Source organism: Neofelis nebulosa, chromosome 3, assembly GCF_028018385.1.
Source record: "Neofelis nebulosa isolate mNeoNeb1 chromosome 3, mNeoNeb1.pri, whole genome shotgun sequence".
Lineage (NCBI taxonomy): Eukaryota > Metazoa > Chordata > Mammalia > Carnivora > Felidae > Neofelis > Neofelis nebulosa.
The window spans coordinates 132,513,766-132,536,880 of NC_080784.1; the positions used below are offsets into that span (position 1 = coordinate 132,513,766).

At 36.7% G+C, this 23,115-nt stretch overlaps 1 protein-coding gene across 3 annotated transcripts in view; it reads right to left on the reverse strand.

Annotated features, from left to right (window-relative positions):
* MMRN1 (multimerin 1) overlaps window positions 1-23,115 on the reverse strand; it is a 67,389-nt gene that overhangs the window by 1,739 nt on the left and 42,535 nt on the right. For all 3 annotated transcript variants that reach the window (XM_058721907.1, XM_058721908.1, XM_058721906.1), the window contains 2 exons: window positions 15,227-17,215; window positions 308-460 (listed from right to left, as the gene is read on the reverse strand). In XM_058721907.1, coding sequence (XP_058577890.1) covers window positions 308-460; window positions 15,227-17,215 — 2,142 coding nt within the window. The remainder of the gene's footprint in view (window positions 1-307; window positions 461-15,226; window positions 17,216-23,115) is intronic.

Consider the following 23,115-nt stretch of genomic DNA (forward strand, 5'->3'; position numbering starts at 1 on the left):
TTCTTTATCAACTTGTTTGAGAAGAAAGTTTATATCAATCAGGTATGTACGTCTATGTTTTCTTTTAAGATGTACAAGAAAAAGAAAGACTGCCTCTATTATATCAAAATTGAAAATTTCAACAAGGGTACATCAATATGGATTTACCTGACAGACATTTCCGCTTGTAAACTATGTATGTCATTCGGTAAATTTCAGAAGTAAAAGGAATTAATCCTCACAAGAGTCCAGATTAATCATTTGCGAATATTTTCAAACAATGTTTTTATGACATTGAGCGAATCCAAGGCTGCGTGCGCTTTCCTACCTGGAGCCAGAGCATTTTCGTCCACCAGCTTGACGGTGCAGTTACCACCAGTGAACGGATGTCGGCAGGCACAGATAGAGCTAGTCCTTCCGTTTATACATGTGCCTCCGTTCTGGCATGGGGACCTACTGCAGTCTGAATACCCCTCTGTTTCTGAAACAGAAAGAATCGAGATAAGAGAGGCTGAAAGTGACCTATTTTCTTGTTGATCTTAAATTATAGTTTGCAGCTGAATGGGAAAAACATTGAAGCAGAAATAAGAAAAATGGGTTTCCAGGCCCAGGTTGGCCGCCAGTATAGTCCCAGGACTTCATCAAACCTCTTAACTCTCTGAGCTCCTTTTACTGCTTCTTCGAAGTGAGAATCATTCTGTGATATTCAAAGTGGGGACAATCCATTGTGTGAAAATGTTAAGATTTTGCTTAACTGTAGAACAGAATAGGCTATCTGGACACAGATTTATATATATTGGAACTGATAAAGGTAGTACTTCAAATCATTGGAGAAGAAAAAACGTGGGTACATACATGATGCTAATACAAATTAAATATTCGTAAAAACGTACTTTCCACATACAAAAACACTAAACGTAAAAAAAATAAAAAATAAAAAAAACAAAAACAGGAACCCAAACAATCCATACAATGATATTACAATCAAGTGAAAAGAATATCTTTGTAGAACTGTAAGATTTTGGAGAACTCAAAGCAAAACAAAACAAAGATCCAGAAGCCATAAGAGAAAATCCTGACCTTTGACTACCCAAGAACAAAACACATTCGCAGTGAAAGTCAATCATCATCAGGTTCAAAGATGAGTGACAGATTAAGAGAAAATTTTTTTGACAAACACAAAGAACGAACGAACGATATCCATAAGATATGAAAAGCTCTGATCAATCCAAAGGATTGTGGGAAAAAAAGTGAAAAATGGACAAGTGATATGAACTGGCCAAATACTGAACAAAACCCACAAAAGTTCATTAACATTTTTAAAGCCTATTCAACTTCACTAATTAAGGAATAGTAAATTTTCACCACCATTTTTATATCAGGTTGCAACATTTAAGAAGACAGAAAATATTCAGTTATGGAAAAAATGGGCATTCTCATACAATGTTGGTTAGACCTTAAATTGTTAGAGCATTTGAGTGAACAATTTAACCATATTTATCAGAATTAAAAAGGCTCATGTGCTCAAAGCCAGAAATTTCTCCTGAAAGAATATAAAATCCAGAGACATTTGCCTATGTATACAAAGAGAATTGTTAAAAAAAATGTTCTCTGTGACATAATTTGCATTAGTGAAAAACTATAAGACACCTAAATGACCATTTCATTGTAAAATAAATTATAGGTATCTTTTCCCTAAGGAATATTAGACAGCAGTTAAAGAATGAGATAGATTTCTGACCCATTTGATTTACCGAAGGCAGAAAGTTCCAGTTCACTCATTAGATATAGAATAATTTCAATTATTTAGAAAACCTCAAATTATAAATATGGTTATAAAGGTAATTCATAATTATGTAAACACAGAGAAAAGGTTAGGGAATACATTACTGGCCACAGTTACCGCTATGGCGCCACCTTGTGACAAAAGTGTAAACAGCTTACAATTTACTCATTTCTAATCCTGATTGTTGATTTTTAAATTTAGGGTTATTTGCTTTGTTTAACCTTTTTCTCAAGAAGTGAGATCTGTAAATATCTTATATACATTATAATTCATATTGAAGTAATTCAAATTCACATATAATGTGACCAAACTACATGCCTGTATTATTAGAATTTTTTTGCAAAGAAAATATATATTACACAATTAAAAATAGGTTTAAATTATTTTGATATATTTTCTTCAATATTCCATAAACTGTTTTTCTCATTATGGAAAATGCTACATGTATGTATTATCTTTTTAAAAATGTCTCAAACTGGCCTACACTTTTTTTAACATCATTTCTCAACCAAGTGAATAGGTTATTAAACCCTTCCATTTACTGTTACCTATCATTCTAAAACCTAGCTCATTGCTTCCTAGCTTTAAAAACTTCAATGATTCTTCATTACCTATAGAAATGTGAATTCTATGTCAAAGCACTGGCTTCATCTGTTTTCATGTTCTCCGAATCTAGCCCAGTGATCGACTCACAGGGTAGTGTTTAATTACAGTGTAAAATTGTTCCTTTCAAATAAGGCTTATCCTTCCATTGCTCTAAAATTGCTTCATATGCTCCTTGCCAACAACTTAGAGAAGTGTATTTATTTGCTTGTATTAAGTTTCCAAACTCATTGTTCTAATTACTTATATTCTATCCATTGGTGGATAGATGGATGGAAATACTGTTTCTGACCATCTTTACTACTTTTCCTTCAAGTCATCAGTTTTTATTTTTGTTCTTCTTTTTAACTCACATCTGTTGTTCTTGATACTTTTTCTGGGATCTTTTTTCTCAGCCTTTCAAATATAGCTTTAAAACTCATTTAATCCTATCTGCTATCCTTCGCAAATGTATTCGCTCTGTCCCAGAAGACTTATTCTAACCTTGTCATTAAATTATCATTCACTTATCTTTTTTTTTTTTTAAATTAACACTTATTTACTTTTTGAGAGACAAGGACAGAGCATGAGCAGGTGAGGGACAGAGAGAGAGGGAGTCACAGATTCTGAAGCAGGCTCCAGGCTCTGAGATGTCAGCAAGAGCCCGACACAGGGCTCGAACTCACAAACCACAGGATCATGACCTGAGCCAAAGTCAGACACTTAACGGACTGAGCCACCCAGGAGCCCCTATCATTCACTTATCTTAAGACATGACCTAGGGAATTAAATGTTTCTATTTGATATCATCAACTGTTTTCACCTTTTTCTTAAAAGTCATAGCATTTAATCAAAAACAGTATTTAAAAAATGACAAATACATTAAAATGTGTTCAACACTATTAGTCATTAGGAAGATGCAAAATATAATCACAATTAGATACAACTACACACCTACTGAATGGTAAAATAAACAATATTGATGATACCAAGGGTTGGCAAGGTTGTGGAGAAATTCTTGTACATTACTAGTGGAAATGGCAAGTGGTTCGCCATTACTTATAAAAGTAAAACTATGCTTATTTTACAAGCAAGCTATGATTTTGCTATGTATTTATTCAAAAGAAATGAAAACTTGTGAGCACACAGGAACCTGTGCATGAATGTTTATAGCAGCTTTATTCATAATCACCTCACACTGGAAATAACCAAAATATCTTTCAACTGGGAAATGGATGAACAAACTGTGGTGCGTGCATGCAGCGGAATGCTGCTGGGAAATAAAAAGGCATGCATTCAACAACACGGATGAATCTCAAACCTAGTGTACTAAGTGGAAGAAGGCAGACTCAAAAGCCTACGTACATGCGTTTCATTTATGAAATATTCTGGAAAAGATAAAACTGTGAGGAAAGACAACAGACCACTTGTTGCCAGTGACTGGGAGTAGAGGTAGAGTCTGACTACAAAGGTACATAAGGAAATTTGGAGGGGGTGATGGGTGATGGACAGGTTCTCTGTCTTGATTGCTGTGGTGATCATATGACTGCATTTGTCAAAACTCACAGACTGTGCATCCTTCCACATCCCTATGTTTCTTTTTGTTTGTTTGTTTTCATTTTTTTTCTTAAAGATTGAGTTCTGTGATACATATACTTTCCTGATTATTATCACTCCTTCTCTTTTTTTTCCTTCATTGATCTCTCTCTTTCTCGCTTTCATCAAACATAGGATATCTCCATGTTTTTATCTTCTTTTCTTTTTCTTTAGCTTTCTAATTTACTTCTGTGTCCTTGAACATCACCTCTGTGCAAGTAATTTCCAACTTTTACCTGCAAACCAGTTTTTGATTTGAGGCTTACATTACTAATTAACTTATGAACTTTTGATAGAAATAGTAGATTTGTTTTAAGTTTATTTATTTATTTTGAGAGAGAGAGGGAGAGAGAGAGAGAGAGAGAGAGAGAGAGAGAGAGAGAGAGAGACAGGGAGCAGCAGAGTGAAAGGGAGAGAGAGAATCCCAAGTAGGCTCCACACTGTCAGCACAGAGCCTGATGCCAGGCTCCAACTCACAAACCATGAGACACGAGACCATGACCTGAGCTGAAATCAAGGGTTGGCCACTTAACTGATTGAACCACCCAGGCGCCGCTGCAGAAATAATTGATTTTTAAACTAATGTATCACAGGCTAAACTTCCCTTCTTGTATATATCTGTGCTTCCTCCTTAATGTTCCTATTTCCATTAGTGGAAATCTTTATGGGATTGATGCTTTATTCAAACTTTGCTGTTATTCTTCATTCTAAGTCTTTGTATTTTCAATTAGATAATTTCTACTAAATATATATTCACATTTAACCGATACTCCCAGCTTCCATTTTATTCCTGTCTTCATCTATTCATGCCAGAGCTGTTATAATGATTTTCTAACTGGTCTGTCTAAAGAACTCAAACTTAATAATGCACATACATGATTAGCCATATTCCTGCTTAAAAATCTTCAGGGTGCCTGGGTGGCTCAGTCTGTTAAGCATCCGACTTCAGCTCAGGTCATGAGCTCAGGTCATGATCTCATGATTCCTGAGTTCAAGCCCTGTGTCAGGCTCTGTGCTGAGGGTTCAAAGCCTGGAGCCTGCTTTGGATTCTGTGTCTCCCTCTCTCTCTGCTCCTCCCCAGCTTGTGCTGTATCTCTTTACGTCTCTCAAAAATAAATAAATGTTAAAAAAAAAAATCTTTGTTACCAAGAGAATGAATCTGAACATAGTATACTCAACACAGGATGTAAATGGTTGATTAATGAATGTTCAGCCCAAATCTCCCTCTTACATGAGATTTGCCCAAACACCCAGTTCTTAATAAGAAATGAAACCCTTATAATAATGAAAACATATAGCATTCATTTAGTGCTTAGTACATACTTTGGTATATTTCTTTCACATTCAAAATAGTTTTATAACTATGTAGTGTTCATCAGCATATGAAACATTTTAAAAATAATAAAAATACATAAAACATAACAACAACCAAATGCCACATTGCTCTCTAGGCACATCCTCTATGATCAACTTTTGTTAAAACAAAACTACAAAGTCTCTGAGCCAGAGTCTTGCTTTCAATTTATCTTTATATTCCCAGTTTCTTGCCGACTTCACTATTTTTCTATCAACTGAAGCCTATCCTATCATCTTATTTAATAATGTTGTAATCTGCTCCCAGCATATCCTGATGCATCCTGCAGTACACTGATTCCCTTACCTTCTCTGCTTTTCCTTTTATGCATAGCATTTATTACCTTTTAACATATAATGCAATTTATATTTTTATTAATTGTTTTTTCCTCTATCACTGCGAGAGTGTAAACTTCAGGAAGATAGCTTTTTTTGAAAAAAAAAAAAAAAACAACAACATTATGATGTGTCCAAAATACCTAGAACAGTACCTGATTCCACTTAGCACTCAGTTATATTTGTCGAATTGAATCGAACAGTTAGGAACTATTAGTATTTTCAAATAACAGTAATAATTCTAAAGATAGCTATTTGACCCTAAGAGAAAAACTGCTTAAATTAGTTTGAGCACAACACTTTGGGGTAATATAACACCGAATTATAAAAATTATCTGATGCTTTACCGCACCTTTAATCTAGGAAGGTATTTTTAAAGATCTAGAGGTAGATATGCAATTTGAGATTTTTAAGAACATTTCTTAGATTACAATAAAGTCACTGATTTTAGGCGATATTTGGAAAGTAGAGTTGATGCCATCTTATTAGTACCCAGATAACTATTTGGGTTACTTGGGTACTTTTCATAACTTCCAATAATACGGCAGTCTTGCAGAATCTTGCAAGAATCAGATGCTAACATCCACCTGAGGTATGCTTGTCCTACTTCTTGCTCTTTTCTCACTATTCTCTCCTCACTTCTCTTTCTCCACCACCCTTGGAGGATGTTGTTCCCCTGACTCTGCTCTATTTCCCATCTCTCTGTAGAATGCATACCTTCCCCTGGCTTATCCCACCCACACCCAGAGTTTCAAAACACTGTCTTTATGCTGATGCCTCTCAAATCTAAATATCCATACATATTTTAAAATTTAACACTTGCTTATGATTATAAAGTCTAGAAAAGAATTCTTAAAGGAGCATTGATTAACCATAAAAATGGCTTCCTTTTTTGGTAAAAGGTAGATGTATATTTTGGTTCCTCTATCATTCTGGCACAATGCCATGCAATAGCTTTCTTTCACTGATTTCTTTAATTCTCCATACACTGTGTAATGATATTATGGGTAATTTTTTGGAGGTGAAGAGTCTTGAGTTTAAATCGATCAATAATGTCGGGGCGCCTGAGTGGCTCAGTTGGTTGAGCATCCAACTTCGGCTCAGGTCATGATCTCACGGCCAGTGAGTTCGAGCCCCGCCTTGGGCTCTGTGCTGACAGCTCAGAGCCTGGAGCCTGTTTCAGATTTTGCATCTCACTCTCTCTCTGACCCTCCCCTGTTCATACTCTGTCTCTGTCTCTCTGTCTCAAAAATAAATAAACGTTAAAAAAATTAAAAAAAAATAAATCGATCAATAATGATATCAGTAAAGGTGACATGTCATATTTTCGCCCCCAAAGAATGGTATTCAACATAAACATATTTGAATAGTTCAAAGTAATCTTATAATAAAATACTTATTACTTCTTTTCAGGGTCACTTTTAAGCTATGTATAGTGAAATTGACAATTAAATGTTTCTCAAACTTCATGTGCAGTTAAAATTTGGTACAGCTATTATGTTTATGCTTCAATTTTTTGTCAAGATGTAACTATAATGTCTGCTCAGACAGTAGTTCACAATATGTGATTTAATAATCCCTACACTTTCCTTCTCGTGTTTGATAACTCATGTATGAAATCATACTATCATGTGCAATTTTCAATTTATAGTGTTTTTGATGCCAGTACAAAGACATCTATTCATTGTATTTAGTTATGGACCAGTTAATTTTTTTTTAATGTTTACTTATTTTTTACAGAGAGACAGAGCATGAGCAGGGGAGGGGCAGAGAGAGAGGGAGACCCAGAATCTGAAGCAGGCTCCAGGCTCTGAGCTGTCAGCACAGAGCCCGACTTGGGGCTCGAACTCAGGAACCGCGAGATCATGACCTGAGCCGAAGTCAGACGCTCAACCGACTGAGCCACCCAGGAGCCCTTAGTTATGGACCAGTTAATAATCAAATCTGTTTTCAGCTCTTGGGTGCCAAAGAATAGTCTATTGTAGAAATAGCTCCTGTGATTCAGGAGAAAGAACCTAAGCATGTTCGGTGTCTGTGTAAATGGGGACTTGGTATTCTGTCCCCTTTCCTTTTTTGTGTCAGACCATGTGTTACAAATTTTGGTTCAGATGTGAGTATCAAACACATGGGTTTCTGCCTGCTCACCTCAGATACCATGGACACTTTACTACAAGACAAGGTACAGGAAGGGCCTGTCAGTTTTGTCAGCATCCTCTCCTCAATTGTCATCCTTCCATCTGAAGGAGAATCACATGGAAACCTGGGGAGTCTTTTCTTCTCCCGGGATCCATGAACGAAAATAGTACATTTAATATTCTCTCCAACACTGGTATGTTTTATTGACACAAACTGGGGAGGCTATCCCCAGCAGACAGGCTTGCTAATCAATTCTGACATAATGAATATCTTTACGATCATGAACAGAAAAGAATTAATGGAGCAGGCCTGAGACTGCTAGCTTTAGAGAGGCCTGCTTGCAAGGTTTTGTCCTTAGCCCACATCTGGGCACTTGGCTTCTTGCCATTTCCTAATTGGTAAGCGTCATTCACCGTGCCCCGACTTTTTGTACAAATAATGTGGGTATCCTGAACATCTGTTTTCTTTCTGAGAGTCTGGAGTTGTGGTAGATGCTAGGCAGAGGGCGCCTACATGGCCAGTCCTGTTATAGATGGAATGTTTGTGTTGGCTAAGAATTCATACATTGAAATCCTGACCCCCACCCCCCAGTCTGATAGTATTGGTAGGTAGGGACTCTGGGGGTGGGGGGTGAGTAGGTCATGAGGGTGAAGTCCTCATGAATGGGATTAATGCCTTTTTTTTAAACAGACCCCAGAGAGCTCTGTCACTCCTTCCCTTTCTGCCATGGGAGAATATAAGACATGTACAGTCTGCAACCTGCAAGAGGGTTCTCTCCAGAACCCAACCATGATGCACCGATGTGAGACTTCCAGCTTCTAGAACTGTGAGGAATAAATTTCTATTGTTTATAAGCCACCTAATCTATCGTACTTTGTTACAGCAGCCTGAATTAACTAAGACAGCCCCAATAAAACCCTTGAGTGCTGACCATCTGAAGGACTTCTCTGGTAAGAAATATTGCACATACGTTACTGCATTTGTGTGTGTGGCGGGGGGGGGGGGCAAGGGGGACTAGAGAAAGAACACACACAAGCGTGCTCCTTTATAGGAGAGAGTGAGCATAAGAAAGCTGGTACAAGATTTCTCCAGACTCTGCCTGTATCATTTGCCCACTCTGATTCTATCAGGTATCTTCTCACTATAATAAACCTTAGCTCTGTGCATAACTATATGCCGAGTTCCATGAGTACTTCGGGCAGATCACCAAACTTGTGTGTGGTTTTGGAGACCTTATATATCATGAATTCTAAATTCAAGCACTTGTCCTTCAAAATTTAATTAGCTTACAGTTAACTATTTTGTACAGAAGTCAACATATTAGTTATCTTTTTTTTTTTTTTTTTTTTTTTTTTTTTTTTTTTTTTAGAGAGAGAGAGAGAGAGAGTACAATCCAGGGAGAGGGGCAGAGGGAGAGAGATGGAGAATTTTAGGCAGGCTCCACACTTAGAATGGAGCCTGACACAGGGCTCAATCCCAGGATCCTGGGATCATGATGTAAGCTGAAATCAAGAGTCAGATACTCAACCAACTGATCCACCTAGGTGCCCCAACTTATTCGTTATCTTGAGGTATATTTGAAAATGTTAATTTTTTTTATAATATGGAAAAACACATGAAGAGTACAAATTACCTTGGAAAAGACCATTATTAAACTTTTTGCAGGTATTTTTCAGCAATTGTTAACACAGATACATTTTTTTACACTTACACCTTTACATTTTGTATCCTATTCTTTTTGAGTTATCATTATATGATAGGCATTAACTCAGTTATAAACATATGTTGAAGTTATTTTAATATTTATTTATTTATTTTGAGAGAGAGAGAGAGAGAGAGAGCAAGCAGGGAAGGGATAGAGAGAGAAGGAAAGAAAGAATCCCAAGCAGGCTCCATGCTGTCACTGTAGAGCCCAATGTGGGCTCCAACCTCCTAACTATGAGAGTGAGAACATGACCTGTGTCATAATCAAGAGTCGGAAGCTCAAGCGACTGGGCCACCCAGGCACCCCCATATGTTGAATTTAAAATACAGTGACTTATAAAGATAGGGAATGATGGAATACCATGAGTCTGTAAATTATGTTGATATATGTAAGTGATTATATGTCAAGTGTTAATTGAAAATATTAGAGAAAAACCATAAACATCAGGTATGGCTAAAAAAATTGTGTCATATGGATGTAACTAATTTAATGAAGTATTGTATACAAGTTAGTTCCATGATCCTCAAAACAAACTTTTGAGGTAGATATATTATTCTATATTTTATAATAAGAAAGCAAGTTTTAGAAAAATAAATGACATGTTAGAAATAAATACATTGCCAGACAGGACCTGAATCTTGGTTTCCTGATTCCAAAATCAGTTCTCCATAGTCATCATAACTGTCTCAATGCACAGTCACAAAAATTAGATATGGTTATAAAGTGGTATAAAACAGTTAAATATCCAGGCTCCTATTTTTCTCTTCTAAATCACTTATATCCTCAGCAATAATTTTACGAAGTGTATTTAGTACACCAGCAAGTCTTATGTAGAATGTAATCTTTCTTAAGAGGAGTGGTTAAAGGGGCAATTATGGATAAAAGAAGTTTATGATGAGAGTTAAGTATATTTGGTAAGCACTGGGAAAGGGTCACAAAAAAAAGTCAGTGGTTTTATGAGGGCGTGCGCGTCCTCAGTGATGTTGCTGCTGACGTGTTGCAGCAGAATTCAGCTCCTCTTAGAAGGCAAGCAGCCAAACCCTCTCTGCAGGGACAAGTCTGCCAATTGCTGTACAAACAAATCTTCAAAGATGAAATAAAACCCTCTTGGTGTCTATGGGAATATTGTGTAGACACAATCAAATATTTAGTAATTCAACTGGAACAGCTTATCAGCACTGGCCTAGGAGGAATCATGATTAATGTAGGTGAATATGGGGATGGCTCACAAGGAAGTGATAGGGATGAGGACTCTGAATTTTGCCCTTCTATTGCATCAGTCAGAAAAAGATCTTGTGAATCACTGATGATGACTTTCAGTGACAACTGCCCACTGGCCATATCACAGAAAATCCAAACTGGAAAGTAGCACCTTTAATTCCTGGTAAGTGCAGGAATGGATGGCAATATTTGGATCTTCGAGAAAGGAAACTCTCTGTGAGTATCAATCCTGGCCATCTGGAATATTTAGGTATGGCCAGACACTGAGATAGATTTGATGCATTGAACAGAAGCAGAAGGAAGAGAAAGGCGGGTGAACGTTACTACACAATCTCTGGGCATAGTGGTTGAGGACTGAGCCCTGAGTCCAAGAGACCAGGGGCGAGGCTTCATCACGAACTAGTTGCACGAACTTAAGCAGAATAGGTCAGTTCATCTCTCTGAGGGTTAGTTTACTTATCGTCAACAATAACAACAATGACAGCTATTTCATAAGTATTGTTAAATGGGCTAATATATAGTATAATTTTTATAGTGCCTGTGATATACTGAGTGTTAATAAGTAGTATTCAATATTATATTATTATAATATTACTATTATTAGGCTTCAAAGGAAGTTATCAGTATGAAAATTAAGATTACATTTTTAAATGACATTTATATACAGTTTTTTCATTCTACTAACTGAACTTACTATTCTGCAAATACTGACTATAATCTGAATAATATTATTGTGACATTCATAAGATGATAAATTATCTTCTGATGTTGGTTAGGTAGGGGAACACTCTGGCTACATGGTATTTATAATAGAATAACAAAGGTCAAAGGACATACAGCCATATTTAGCCAGTGTGCCAGTCTGTCCCACCCCTAGTATGAAACAGGTTATGAAAAGGAGTAGTTAATTGCAATTGGTTTATTCTTATAGGAGAACTTAGCCTGAGTCCACTGGTTTTATCACCATGCGTAGACTTCACCTGCTCAGCCGTTCAGTGAATTCCATTGGTTTTATGGCCCATAGAAGCCGGCTTAATGAGCTTGCATATCTACGCATCCACTAAAAGAATCCTACGCGTTATGCTGCTGGTCCTACATAAAGTGAATATCTATCTACTCAGTTCACAAATTAGGCCAATATATCTTTATTGCCCTGACATTGTTATTGGCTATCTTTACTGAAATAAAATAAATAACTTTTAATTAATTATTAATTTTGGTAGATAAGCCTATAATTTTTTTTATTTCCAGTAAATAAAAGAACAGGAAGCAACTTTATCAAGGCATCATTGGAAAAAAGAGGATCAGAACTAAGTTAATTATTAGCCCATTAAGCCCAATACTGAGTCAGCTGCTATATAAATATCTAAATATAATTTTCCTAAGCTCCTAACATGCATTCTTTATACTATAAAAGTTTATAAGTTCTTAAGTTCTATTAAACATTTTACCTCAACTAATTTTGAAGCTATTCAAATTTTATACTTACTATATGGATCCAGGTATTTTTTGGTTTAAGAAAAAAAAAATGACATGGTTTGCCTGCTGTGTGATCACATGTACTATAGAGCTTAACTGAAACCCATTTGCAGTGTTCACAGGAAGACTGAAGATGGAAATAAAATGCAAAAAAGAACAACTAATTATTTTTTTAAAAATAATTATTATAGGTGTGCCTGGGTGGCTCAGTCGGTTGGGCGTCCGACTTCGTCTCAGTTCATGATGTCATGGTCCGTGGGTTCGAGCCCCACGTCGGGCTCTGTGCTGACAGCTCAGAGCCTGGAGCCTGCTTCAGATTCTGTGTCTCCCTCTCTCTCTGACCCTCCCCCGTTCATTCTCTGTCTCTGTCTCAAAAATAAATAAACATTAAAAAAATTTAAAATAATTATTATAAGAACATCTTGTAATGAAATACTACTACTTTTGCCTTGGAAACATGTAAGTCTGAATCGTTTATTCTATGATTGCACATGACCAGGTTAGTCTTCCTGGGTCAGACTAATTGGAAGGAAGTCATAAGTAAAATACAATAATTTAGGTAGTCAAGAAACAATTCGACTTTGTATTATTCTGTGATATTTAATATTATCAAAACATCCAGAGATTAAATATGAAGTCATATGATATTAGAATAATGATCACTCATAATTAGAAAGCTATAAAATAAAAAAATTCATCCAACTGGGCGTATAATTTAACAGCAGACTCATGTGAGAGGCACACTGGCATTTCTTTTAGTGAGAATCAGTAGCTATTCTTTTCACTGTGGAAAGATTATTTAATATTATTTATGTGCCAAACATATTCATAAAACACTTCTCTCAGAGAGACTATTAAGTAGTTTATATGCACTGCATTGAATTCCGCCTTCCTCCCAAATTTATGCTTCTCTATGGGTGTTTACAACTTTTATTAATGATATTGCTACCCTCTCATTTCCCAAATTCAAAACCTCAGAATATTCTAGGTTTCTCCCTCCCCAAGTGCCACGCATCCAGGCCGTAATTAGCTCACCTTTTTCACAATAATGCATTATGCAAATATTTCTACCAGTGAGCTCAACAAAACACCTAATGCCATCCCATCACTTAAAAAGAAGAAACAGGGACCCAGACAGGTGAACTTGAGTAAGGTTACAGAGAAACTTACTGAGACCACTAGGACTCGAGTCATGATTTGTTGCTGCCTTGGATCATCAATTTGTCCACTCTTCTGCTGTCTATTAATTTTATTTTTGCAACATGTCTCACATCTGTCCCCTCTGTTTCAACCACCTCTTTCTTAGATCTGGCTCTTATTGTTCTAATACTGTCCTAACTGGTATCTCTAGTTTCATGCTTTGCAGACATGTTGTATACTACTGCTAACTTCATGCTTCTGAGATACAGTTCTTACCACACCCAACCGATTGCTCCAAATTTTCAAAGACCACTTTTTACAAAATCGAGTCTAAATGCCTTAGTGTTGTGATCTGAATGTGTCTACCCAAAATTTATATGTTGACATTCTCAATCCCAAAGTTGATGATACTAGAAGGTGGAGACTTTGGGAGGTGGAGCTCTCATGAACAGGATTAGCATTCTTTTTTTTTTTTTTTTTAATTTTTTAACGTTTATCTTTAGTTTTGAGACAGAGAGAGACAGAGCATGAGCGGGGGAGAGGCAGAGAGAGAGGGAGACACAGAATCAGAAGGAGGCTCCAGGCTCTGAGCTATCAGCACAGAGCCTGACACGGGGCTCAAACTTGTCAGCTGTGAGATCATGACCTGAGCTGAAATCGGATGCTCAACCAACTGAACCACCCAGACGCCCCTAGCATTCTTTTAAAAGAGACTGCAGAGAGCTCTCTCATAACTTTCACCATGTAAGAACACAGCCAGAAATCCCCAGCTGTGAGCCAGGAAGAGGGCCCTCATCAGAATATGATCAGGCTGGGGCGCCTGGGTGGCGCAGTCGGTTAAGCGTCCGACTTCAGCCAGGTCACGATCTCGCGGTCTGTGAGTTCGAGCCCCGCGTCAGGCTCTGGGCTGATGGCTCGGAGCCTGGAGCCTGTTTCCGATTCTGTGTCTCCCTCTCTCTCTGCCCCTCCCCCGTTCATGCTCAGTCTCTCTCTGTCCCAAAAATAAAAAAAAAAAAAAAAATAAAAAAAAAAAGAATATGATCAGGCTGACACCCTGATCTTGGACTTCCCAGCCTCCAAAACATTTCTTGTTATTTGAGAAATACATTTCTTGTTATTTGAAAGCTACCCAGTCTGTGGTATTTTGTTATACCAGCCTAAATGAACTAAGATGCTTAGCTTGGCATTCATGGCTTTCTGTGATCTACCCAACTGAATTCCTGCTCACTTATGCAGTCATTCAATCAGACAGTCATTGAACAGATATTTACTGAGTTGCTATTGCATACCAGACATTTTGTCAGATGATGCCAAAATGAATAAGACTTAGTATGGTCACATTCATCCAGGAGCTCATTATCTAATAGGTTTCTTAATTACATATGCAAGTAAAAATGTCCTACAGGGGCAAATTTGATTGTATTATAGAGGTCTTGTCAGAAAAGAAGTTAAGAGGGGACCTGGGTGGCTCAGTCAGTTAAGCGTCTGACTTCAGCTCAGGTCATGATCTCATGGTTCGTGAGTTCAAGCCCCATGTTGGGCTCCGTGCTGACAGCTCAGAACCTGGACACTGCTTCAAATTCTATTTCTCCCTCTCTCTCTCTGCTCCTCCCATGCTAGTGCTCTCTCTCTCTCTCTCAAAAATAAACATTAAAAAAAAAGAAAAAAAAGAAAAGTTAAGAAACATGTAGACAAATATTTGCATTATAAACACTTGTTTTGTTTTGATGCTTAATTTACATCGGATGGAATCTCATTCAAATGGCACATCAGTGACCTTTGAATTACTTAACTATTTACCCAAGTTCAAGAAAGAGCCTTTTATATTTTATGGACTTGATAAACCACACAGATCTACTAAGTACCCTTTAAATTGAAAGAGATTAAAACTTATTTTTTCAGCAATAGCTTACCAGGAACTAGAACGTTGTCTGTGTTTCTTTGGGTCCGGCCTATCAGGACAGTGGTAAGATTCCCTGTTGGTTTTTTAAGTGAATTGGGTTTCTTCGGCAATAGTTTTATTTGCTTCTGAGACTTGACAATATTTGCAAGATTACCAGACAATGTTTGATTCACATACCAAGTTAAATTGGATATGGCAATTCGAGTTTTGATTTCAATTACTGATTCCACAAAGTCCTTCAGACCTTTCTGAAGAAGCTGAATATCTGGCAGGGAACCTTCTATCCACTTAGGTATGGTAGCATTCAGTTCTGATATACTTGTAGAAGCATTATGACACATCATTAAAACTTCATGCAGAGTTTTGTTAAGTAAAGAGAAATTAATTGAAAGGTGAATGGATTTTGCTTCCAGTGCCTTAAATCTGGAACTTAGTACCTGCAGTTGAATACCTTGGTCTCTCTCATTTGTAGCCGTATTGCCTTTTTTTAGTGAAACATAATAAGGTATGAGTGTCTTGGTCACTTTAGACTCAATTCCTTGCAACCTAGTTTCAAAATTTTGGGAAATCTTTGTGGCTGAGAGTATTTTCTCCTCTAAATGACTCATATTTTGCTGGTATTTTGTCACTTGGGAAGTGGTTTCATTGAACATTTGATAAATCTTTTGAAAGTTGGACTGACTTAGTTTCTCATCTTTAGTACTATCTGCAAGGACCTTGGCAACTTGCAAAACAAAGCTGTATCTCTGACTGTCATTGACCAACATCTGAATAGAATCATTCAAACGTTGGAATTGAGGAATAAATGTCAAAATAGTTTCCATATTTTGGGTGCATTTGTGATGGACCTCAGGATCATACTTTACGGTACTTAAAGTCTCTTTTAGCATGTAGTTATCTTGAATGAAATCAATGGCATTGTTTATAATAGTCATTGTCTTATTTAGGCCATCTTCCATTTCCAGGGCATATTCATTGATACGTCTGTCTAAGGCATCACTACGGCTCTGCACTTCATTCCTAAGTAAGTTGTGTCTTTTTGAAAGTTCTTTGATAAGAATATTTAGGGTGTTGACAGCAATAATCAGATTTTCCACTTTTTTCCTTGTAGCTACTGCTTCTTTTGGTTGCTCATATGTCGTTGTCTCTCTAAATGGTGCTCCCCGCTCAAGCAAGGGTTGAAGGATCTCCATATCGTAAGTCAAATCATTTAGCTGCTCATTCATTTTATCCACCTTATTGTCCATGGGAAAGAGAACCTCAGCCAATGTTTGGTTTAAAACTTGTAAATTCTCTTCTGTGTCCTTAATTTGAAATTTAAAATCATTTCTGCACTTGGATAACATGTCTTCACATTCACTTCTGACAGATTCTTTCTCTATCTCCAAAGCCATGGTGAGATTGTTAATCTTGCTGTCGTGGATGTGCAAATCATCAAACATTTGCAGCATCATCAAACCCTGCTTCTTCATATTCTCATGTAGAGCAGACATGTACTCAGTGACATTATTGCTAAGTGATTCAGCAGCTGGAACACCCTTCTGATCTGATACTTGTTCAGTTGATAAAAGCTGCTCGTGTACTTCCCTCATTTTAGAAAGAGTCTTGTTGAGGGATTCATAATACAGAACACTCCTTGAGTGTTCCTGTTCTAAAGCACCTTCTAAGTGAATTTGCTTTGCTTCTAATTCCTTAATAGGCTTTTCACATGTAAAAGTCATTTCTTGTCTTATATTCACAATGTGATTCTTTAGATCTAGTATATCAGTTAAACTGGGCCTGTTTTCTTGCATTAAAACAGACTTTTGCTGGACTGCTATTGAAACCACGGATTCATTAACTTGCCGAATTATTTGTCTGGTGTTTTCAAGGTCCTCTGATAGGCTGGATACAGTCTTGAAGAGCTGTGCTACAGTCTCTTGCATTTCATTTTGAAAAACTTTAAATTGTTCTCTTACTATATTCTTTACCAGATCACTAATGCTTTTGGATTTTAGACCTAAAGAAAGAAATATTAAAAAAACAATAAATGATACATGATTTTAATTATATAAACTTTAGATATCTCTAAACAGATACAGAGTTTGGGACTAAACCCTAATAACATATAATAATAAAAGTACTTTGCTACATTTACTTATGAAATTTTAAAAGTTACTATAGTTCATAGGAGATCACTTTCTTAATTGGTAAAACTGAAGGAAGAAATCAACTGTGGTGTAGAACGTACCAGAACCATAAACAAAAGATATGAAGAAACTGCTACTGATTTCAATTAATAGGCCCTTGTACCTTACTATTCTAACTCCAGGCTTAGTCTGGTATGAAAATAAATGGCTTTGGGCTTTCTGCCTCAGTAAATAATACCTGGTGTTATCTCATGACTATGTTATTAGGTTTCTAGTAATTAGGTTTCAGAGCTTGTGTTTTGAGCTCATAAAAACTAATAAACTGACTTCAGAGAAGAAATTTAATGACATTTCCAAATGAGGAACAATATCAAGTAACAGTCACAAGATTCAACGATAGCTTATAACAACAATATAATAATGAGGCGTTTGGGGATCACAAAACAAATCACATGAAAATAGGAATTCAAGATATCCCTCAATTGTCATAATATGACATTAATTCTTAACAAAAATAAGAGTAAACTTGCTACTACTGAAACACATATTAGTATATCCAGTATTAGAAAGCATGGACTGATCCTACATCAGAATTATGGACATCTCAAAGTGGTCTTAAAAAAAAAAGGAAAAGGAAAAGGGTCCTGAAGTACTCAGAACTCAGAACTATTCAGAATAGGAAATGAGTATTTAAAAATGTAAAAAACCAACCAACCAAACATGTTACATACAAAAACAGGGAAATGGGAAAAAATAAAACATATGCTTGTGGTTTACTTATGGTACGTAGCTAGGAAGCACATATAAATGGAAGATATCTCCACTCAAATTCACAATGTAGCAATGGCTGTAATGTAAAATATCGGCAACATACTACAAAGCATTTTGAACAGGAAGTGTACATAATTGTGAAATGTTATGGCTATCATAAAGCGTATTTAAGAAGGGTAATTATAAAATAAAAATATATAGTCTCTACATGTCTCTATTTTGTCAGCATGTTTTAAAAAGTATTTGAGATGCATAAGAGACTTATATAAAAAGTATGTGAAAGATCAATTATCGCAAATAGAATGATGTGTTGCTTAAGCATCTTGATATTAATCTGGCAAAAAGATAAAGCTGTAAATGTTGTTTACATTAATGAACATCTCCCTGGAAATCCTATACCCTAAAGGTCAATATTGCTAACTGATCTTTAGGGAATAGTATTTCTGCGGGGGGGGGGGGGGGGGAAGAAAAGAAAGTTATTTTACATTTCTAAACATAACAGAAACTGAAATACATTTAAGAGTCCAAAAAATATAAGTCATTGAAAATCGGTTTGTATGTAATTGAAAAATAAGTATTTTTATTTTCTAAATTTTACTTAGCATTTAACCAGTTGCCTACATATACAAAAAATCTACGTTGAGGATATTCTCTATGCTACACAGAAAATAAAATTTGGAAAGTTAGATTTCTCACACTAAAAATAGAATATATTAGCTTCATTGAGTGTAAGGTACTACTCAACAGTAAAGTTTTTTTTTTTTTTAATTTTTTTTTTTTTTCAACGTTTTTTTTAATTTATTTTTGGGACAGAGAGAGACAGAGCATGAACGGGGGAGGGGCAGAGAGAGAGGGAGACACAGAATCGGAAACAGGCTCCAGGCTCTGAGCCATCAGCCCAGAGCCTGACGCGGGGCTCGAACTCACGGACCGCGAGATCGTGACCTGGCTGAAGTCGGACGCTTAACCGACTGCGCCACCCAGGCGCCCCCAGTAAAGTTTTTTTTTTAATCGTACTTCCCACAATATCACTTAGTCATTTCCTGTTAGTTAAAATTGCCTTAAGTTTTCATGATGGCTTGATGAAATACAATAAAATATTTAAGGTTAGGGATCAGACATTCTTGGAATTTATAACCTTATCATTTGGCTTTAAAATATTTTTCAAGATTGAAAAGGTAAAATAAAACTGAAGTGTAAGTGAATTGATTAATTGTGGGCAGTAAAAACAGCTGTTTAAATTCAGTCAACAAAAACTATGTGATCTGAAAGTCAGGATAAGAAGAGTGAGAGGTAAAAACACTGAACAGGTAAAGTTTAGTTCAGAATCTTGATGAAGGTAACTAGGAAAAAAAAAGTGAATGATGAAAATGAAAATTGGGAGGTGCTTTAGCTATTATGTCTTAAATCTTTAATGGAAAAATATATTGGATTAAGGGCAAAATCAGAGCAGTGTCTGAAAAGAAATCAAATAGACTAATAGCTTAACAACAGATTATTGTTTCTAGAAAAGGAGCTTTAATATATCAAGAATTTGTTGCTAAAAATCATCTGTGTAAGAATCTGATTTTGTGAAAGTATGTCAAAGTGATTTATGTCAATATCTGAGTGGGAACATAGTTTTAACTCTATTTGATTCTGTTTCATGTGACTCATGTGCTTCTACCTCTTAAAAGAGGACATTGCGTTTGGTGACTTAACAGATAGATATGATATCAGACACCTTGGTTGCTCCTCTGTGGTTTTGAATGTATGGCCCATTCATAACATTCAGGTACCTCTTAAGGAACTGGGGCATTTGATGTTGAACATGTTCTATGGCTACTAGTAGATACACAGTGTTTCTCACCTTGGATGTAGAGTAAGCAAGAGAAGAGGATGTGGTCTTGTTAGGCAAGTGCAGTTCCGTGGGGGGGATTTAGTTTCTGTTGCCTAAATGACCATTCAATAACAACTAGCTCTCTGGTTTTCATAATCAATTGTGCTTAGTACACAGCTAATGCCTCCTATTGAGGGGAGTTTTTTTTTCCCTTTAATTATTATTTTTTATTTTTATTTATTTTTATTTTTTTCAATATATGAAATTTATTGTCAAATTGGTTTCCATACAACACCCAGTGCTCATCCCAAAAGGTGCCCTCCTCACTACCCATCACCCACCCTCCCTCCCACCCCCCATCAACCCTCAGTTTGTTCTCAGTTTTTAACAGTCTCTTATGCTTTGGCTCTCTCCCACTCTAACCTCTTTTTTATTCCTTCCCCTCCCCCATGGTTTCTGTTAAGTTTCTCAGGATCCACGTAAGAGTGAAAACATATGGTATCTGTCTTTCTCTGTATGGCTTATTTCACTTAGCATCACACTCTCCAGTTCCATCCACGTTGCTACAAAGGGCCATATTTCGTTCTTTCTCATTGCTACGTAGTACTCCATTGTGTATATAAACCACAATTTCTTTATCCATTCATCAGGTGATGGACATTTAGGCTCTTTACATAAATTGGCTATTGTTGAGAGTGCTGCTATAAACATTGGGGTACAAGTGCCCCTATGCATCAGTATTCCTGTATCCCTTGGGTAAATTCCTAGCAGTGCTATTGCTAGGTCATAGTGTAGGTCTATTTTTAATTTTTTTGAGGAACCTCCACACCGTTTTCCAGAGTGGCTGCACCAATTTGCATTCCCACCAACAGTGCAAGAGGGTTCCCATTTCTCCGCATCCCCTCCAGCATCTATAGTCTCCTGATTTGTTCATTTTGGCCACTCTGACTGGCGTGAGGTGATATCTGAGTGTGGTTTTGATTTGTATTTCCCTGATGAGGAGCGACGCTGAGCATCTTTCATGTGCCTGTTGGCCATCCAGATGTCTTCTTTAGAGAAGTGTCTGTTCATGCTTTCTGCCCATTTCTTCACTGGGTTATTTGTTTCTCGGGTGTGGAGTTTGGTGAGCTCTTTATAGATTTTGGATACTACCCCTTTGTCTGATATGTCATTTGCAAATATCTTTTCCCATTCCGTTGGTTGCCTTTTAGTTTTGTTGGTTGTTTCCTTTGCTGTGCAGAAGCTTTTTATCTTCATAAGGTCCCAGTAGTTCATTTTTCCTTTGAATTCCCTTGCCTTTGGGGATGTGTCAAGTAAGAAATTGCTACAACTGATGTCAGAGAGGTCTTTTCCTGCTTTCTCCTCTAGGGTTTTGATGATTTCCTGTCTCACATTCAGGTTCTTTATCTATTTTGAGTTTATTTTTGTGAATGGTGTGAGAGAGTGGTCTAGTTTCATTCTTCTGCATGTTGCTGTCCAGTTCTCCCAGCACCATTTGTTAAAGAGACTGTCTTTTTTCCATTGGATGTTCTTTCCTGCTTTGCCAAAGATTAGTTGGCCATACATTTGTGGGTCTAGTTCTGGGGTTTCTATTCTATTCCATTGGTCTATGTGTCTGTTTTTGTGCCAATATCATGCTGTCTTGATGATTACAGCTTTGTAGTAGAGGCTAAAGTCTGGGATTGTGATGCCTCCTGCTTTGGTCTTCTTCTTCAAAATTACTTTGGCTATTCGGGGCCTTTTATGGTTCCATATGAATTTTAGGATTGCTTGTTCTAGTTTCAAGAAGAAAGCTGGTGCAATTTTGATTGGGATTGCATTGACTGTGTAGATAGCTTTGGGTAGTATTGACATTTTGACAATATTTATTCTTCCAATCCATGAGCACAGAATGTTTTTCCATTTCTTTATATCTTCTTCAATTTCCTTCATAAGCTTTCTATAGTTTTCAGCATACAGATCTTTTACATCTTTGGTTAGATTTATTCCTAGGTATTTTATGCTTCTTGGTGCAATTGTGAATGGGATCAGTTTCTTTATTTGTCTTTCTGTTGCTTCATTGTTAGTGTATAAGAATGCAACTGATTTCTGTACATTGATTTTGTATCCTGCAACTTTGCTGAATTCATGTATCAGTTCTAGCAGACTTTTGGTGGAGTCTATCGGATTTTCCATGTATAGTATCATGTCATCTGCAAAAAGTGAAAGCTTGACTTCATCTTTGCCAATTTTGATGCCTTTGATTTCCTTTTGTTGTCTGATTGCTGATGCTAGAACTTCCAACACGATGTTAAACAACAGCAGTGAGAGTGGACATCCCTGTCGTGTTCCTGATCTCAGGGAAAAAGCTCTCAGTTTTTCCTCATTGAGGATGATGTTAGCTGTGGGCTTTTCATAAATGGCTTTTATGATGTTTAAGTATGTTCCTTCTATCCCGACTTTCTCAAGGGTTTTTATTAAGAAAGGTTGCTGAATTTTGTCAAAGACCTTTTCTGCATTGATTGACAGGATCACATGGTTCTTATCTTTTCTTTTATTAATGTGATGTATCACATTGATTGACTTGCGAATGTTGAACCAGCCCTGCATCCCAGGAATGAATCCCACTTAATCATGGTGAATAATTCTTTTTATATGCTGTTGAATTTGATTTGCTAGTATCTTATTGAGAATTTTTGCATCCATATTCATCAGGGATGTTGGCCTGTAGTTCTCTTTTTTTAATGGGTCTCTGTCTGGTTTAGGAATCAAAGTAATACCGGCTTCATAGAATGAGTCTGGAAGTTTTCCTTCCCTTTCTATTTCTTGGAATAGCTTGAGAAGGATAGATATTATCTCTGCTTTAAACATCTGGTAGAACTCCCCTGGGAAGCCATCTGGTCCTGGACTCTTATTTGTTGGGAGATTTTTGATAACCGATTCAATTTCTTCGCTGGTTGTGGGTCTGTTCAAGCTTTCTATTTCCTCCTGATTGAGTTTTGGAAGAGTGTGGGTGTTTAGGAATTTGTCCATTTCTTCCAGGTTGTCCAGTTTGTTGGCATATAATTTTTCATAGTATTCCCTGATAATTGCTTGTATCTCTGAGGGATTGGTTGTAATAATTCCATTTTCATTCATGATTTTATCTATTTGGGTCATCTCCCTTTTCTTTTTGAGAAGCCTGGCTAGAGGTTTGTCAAT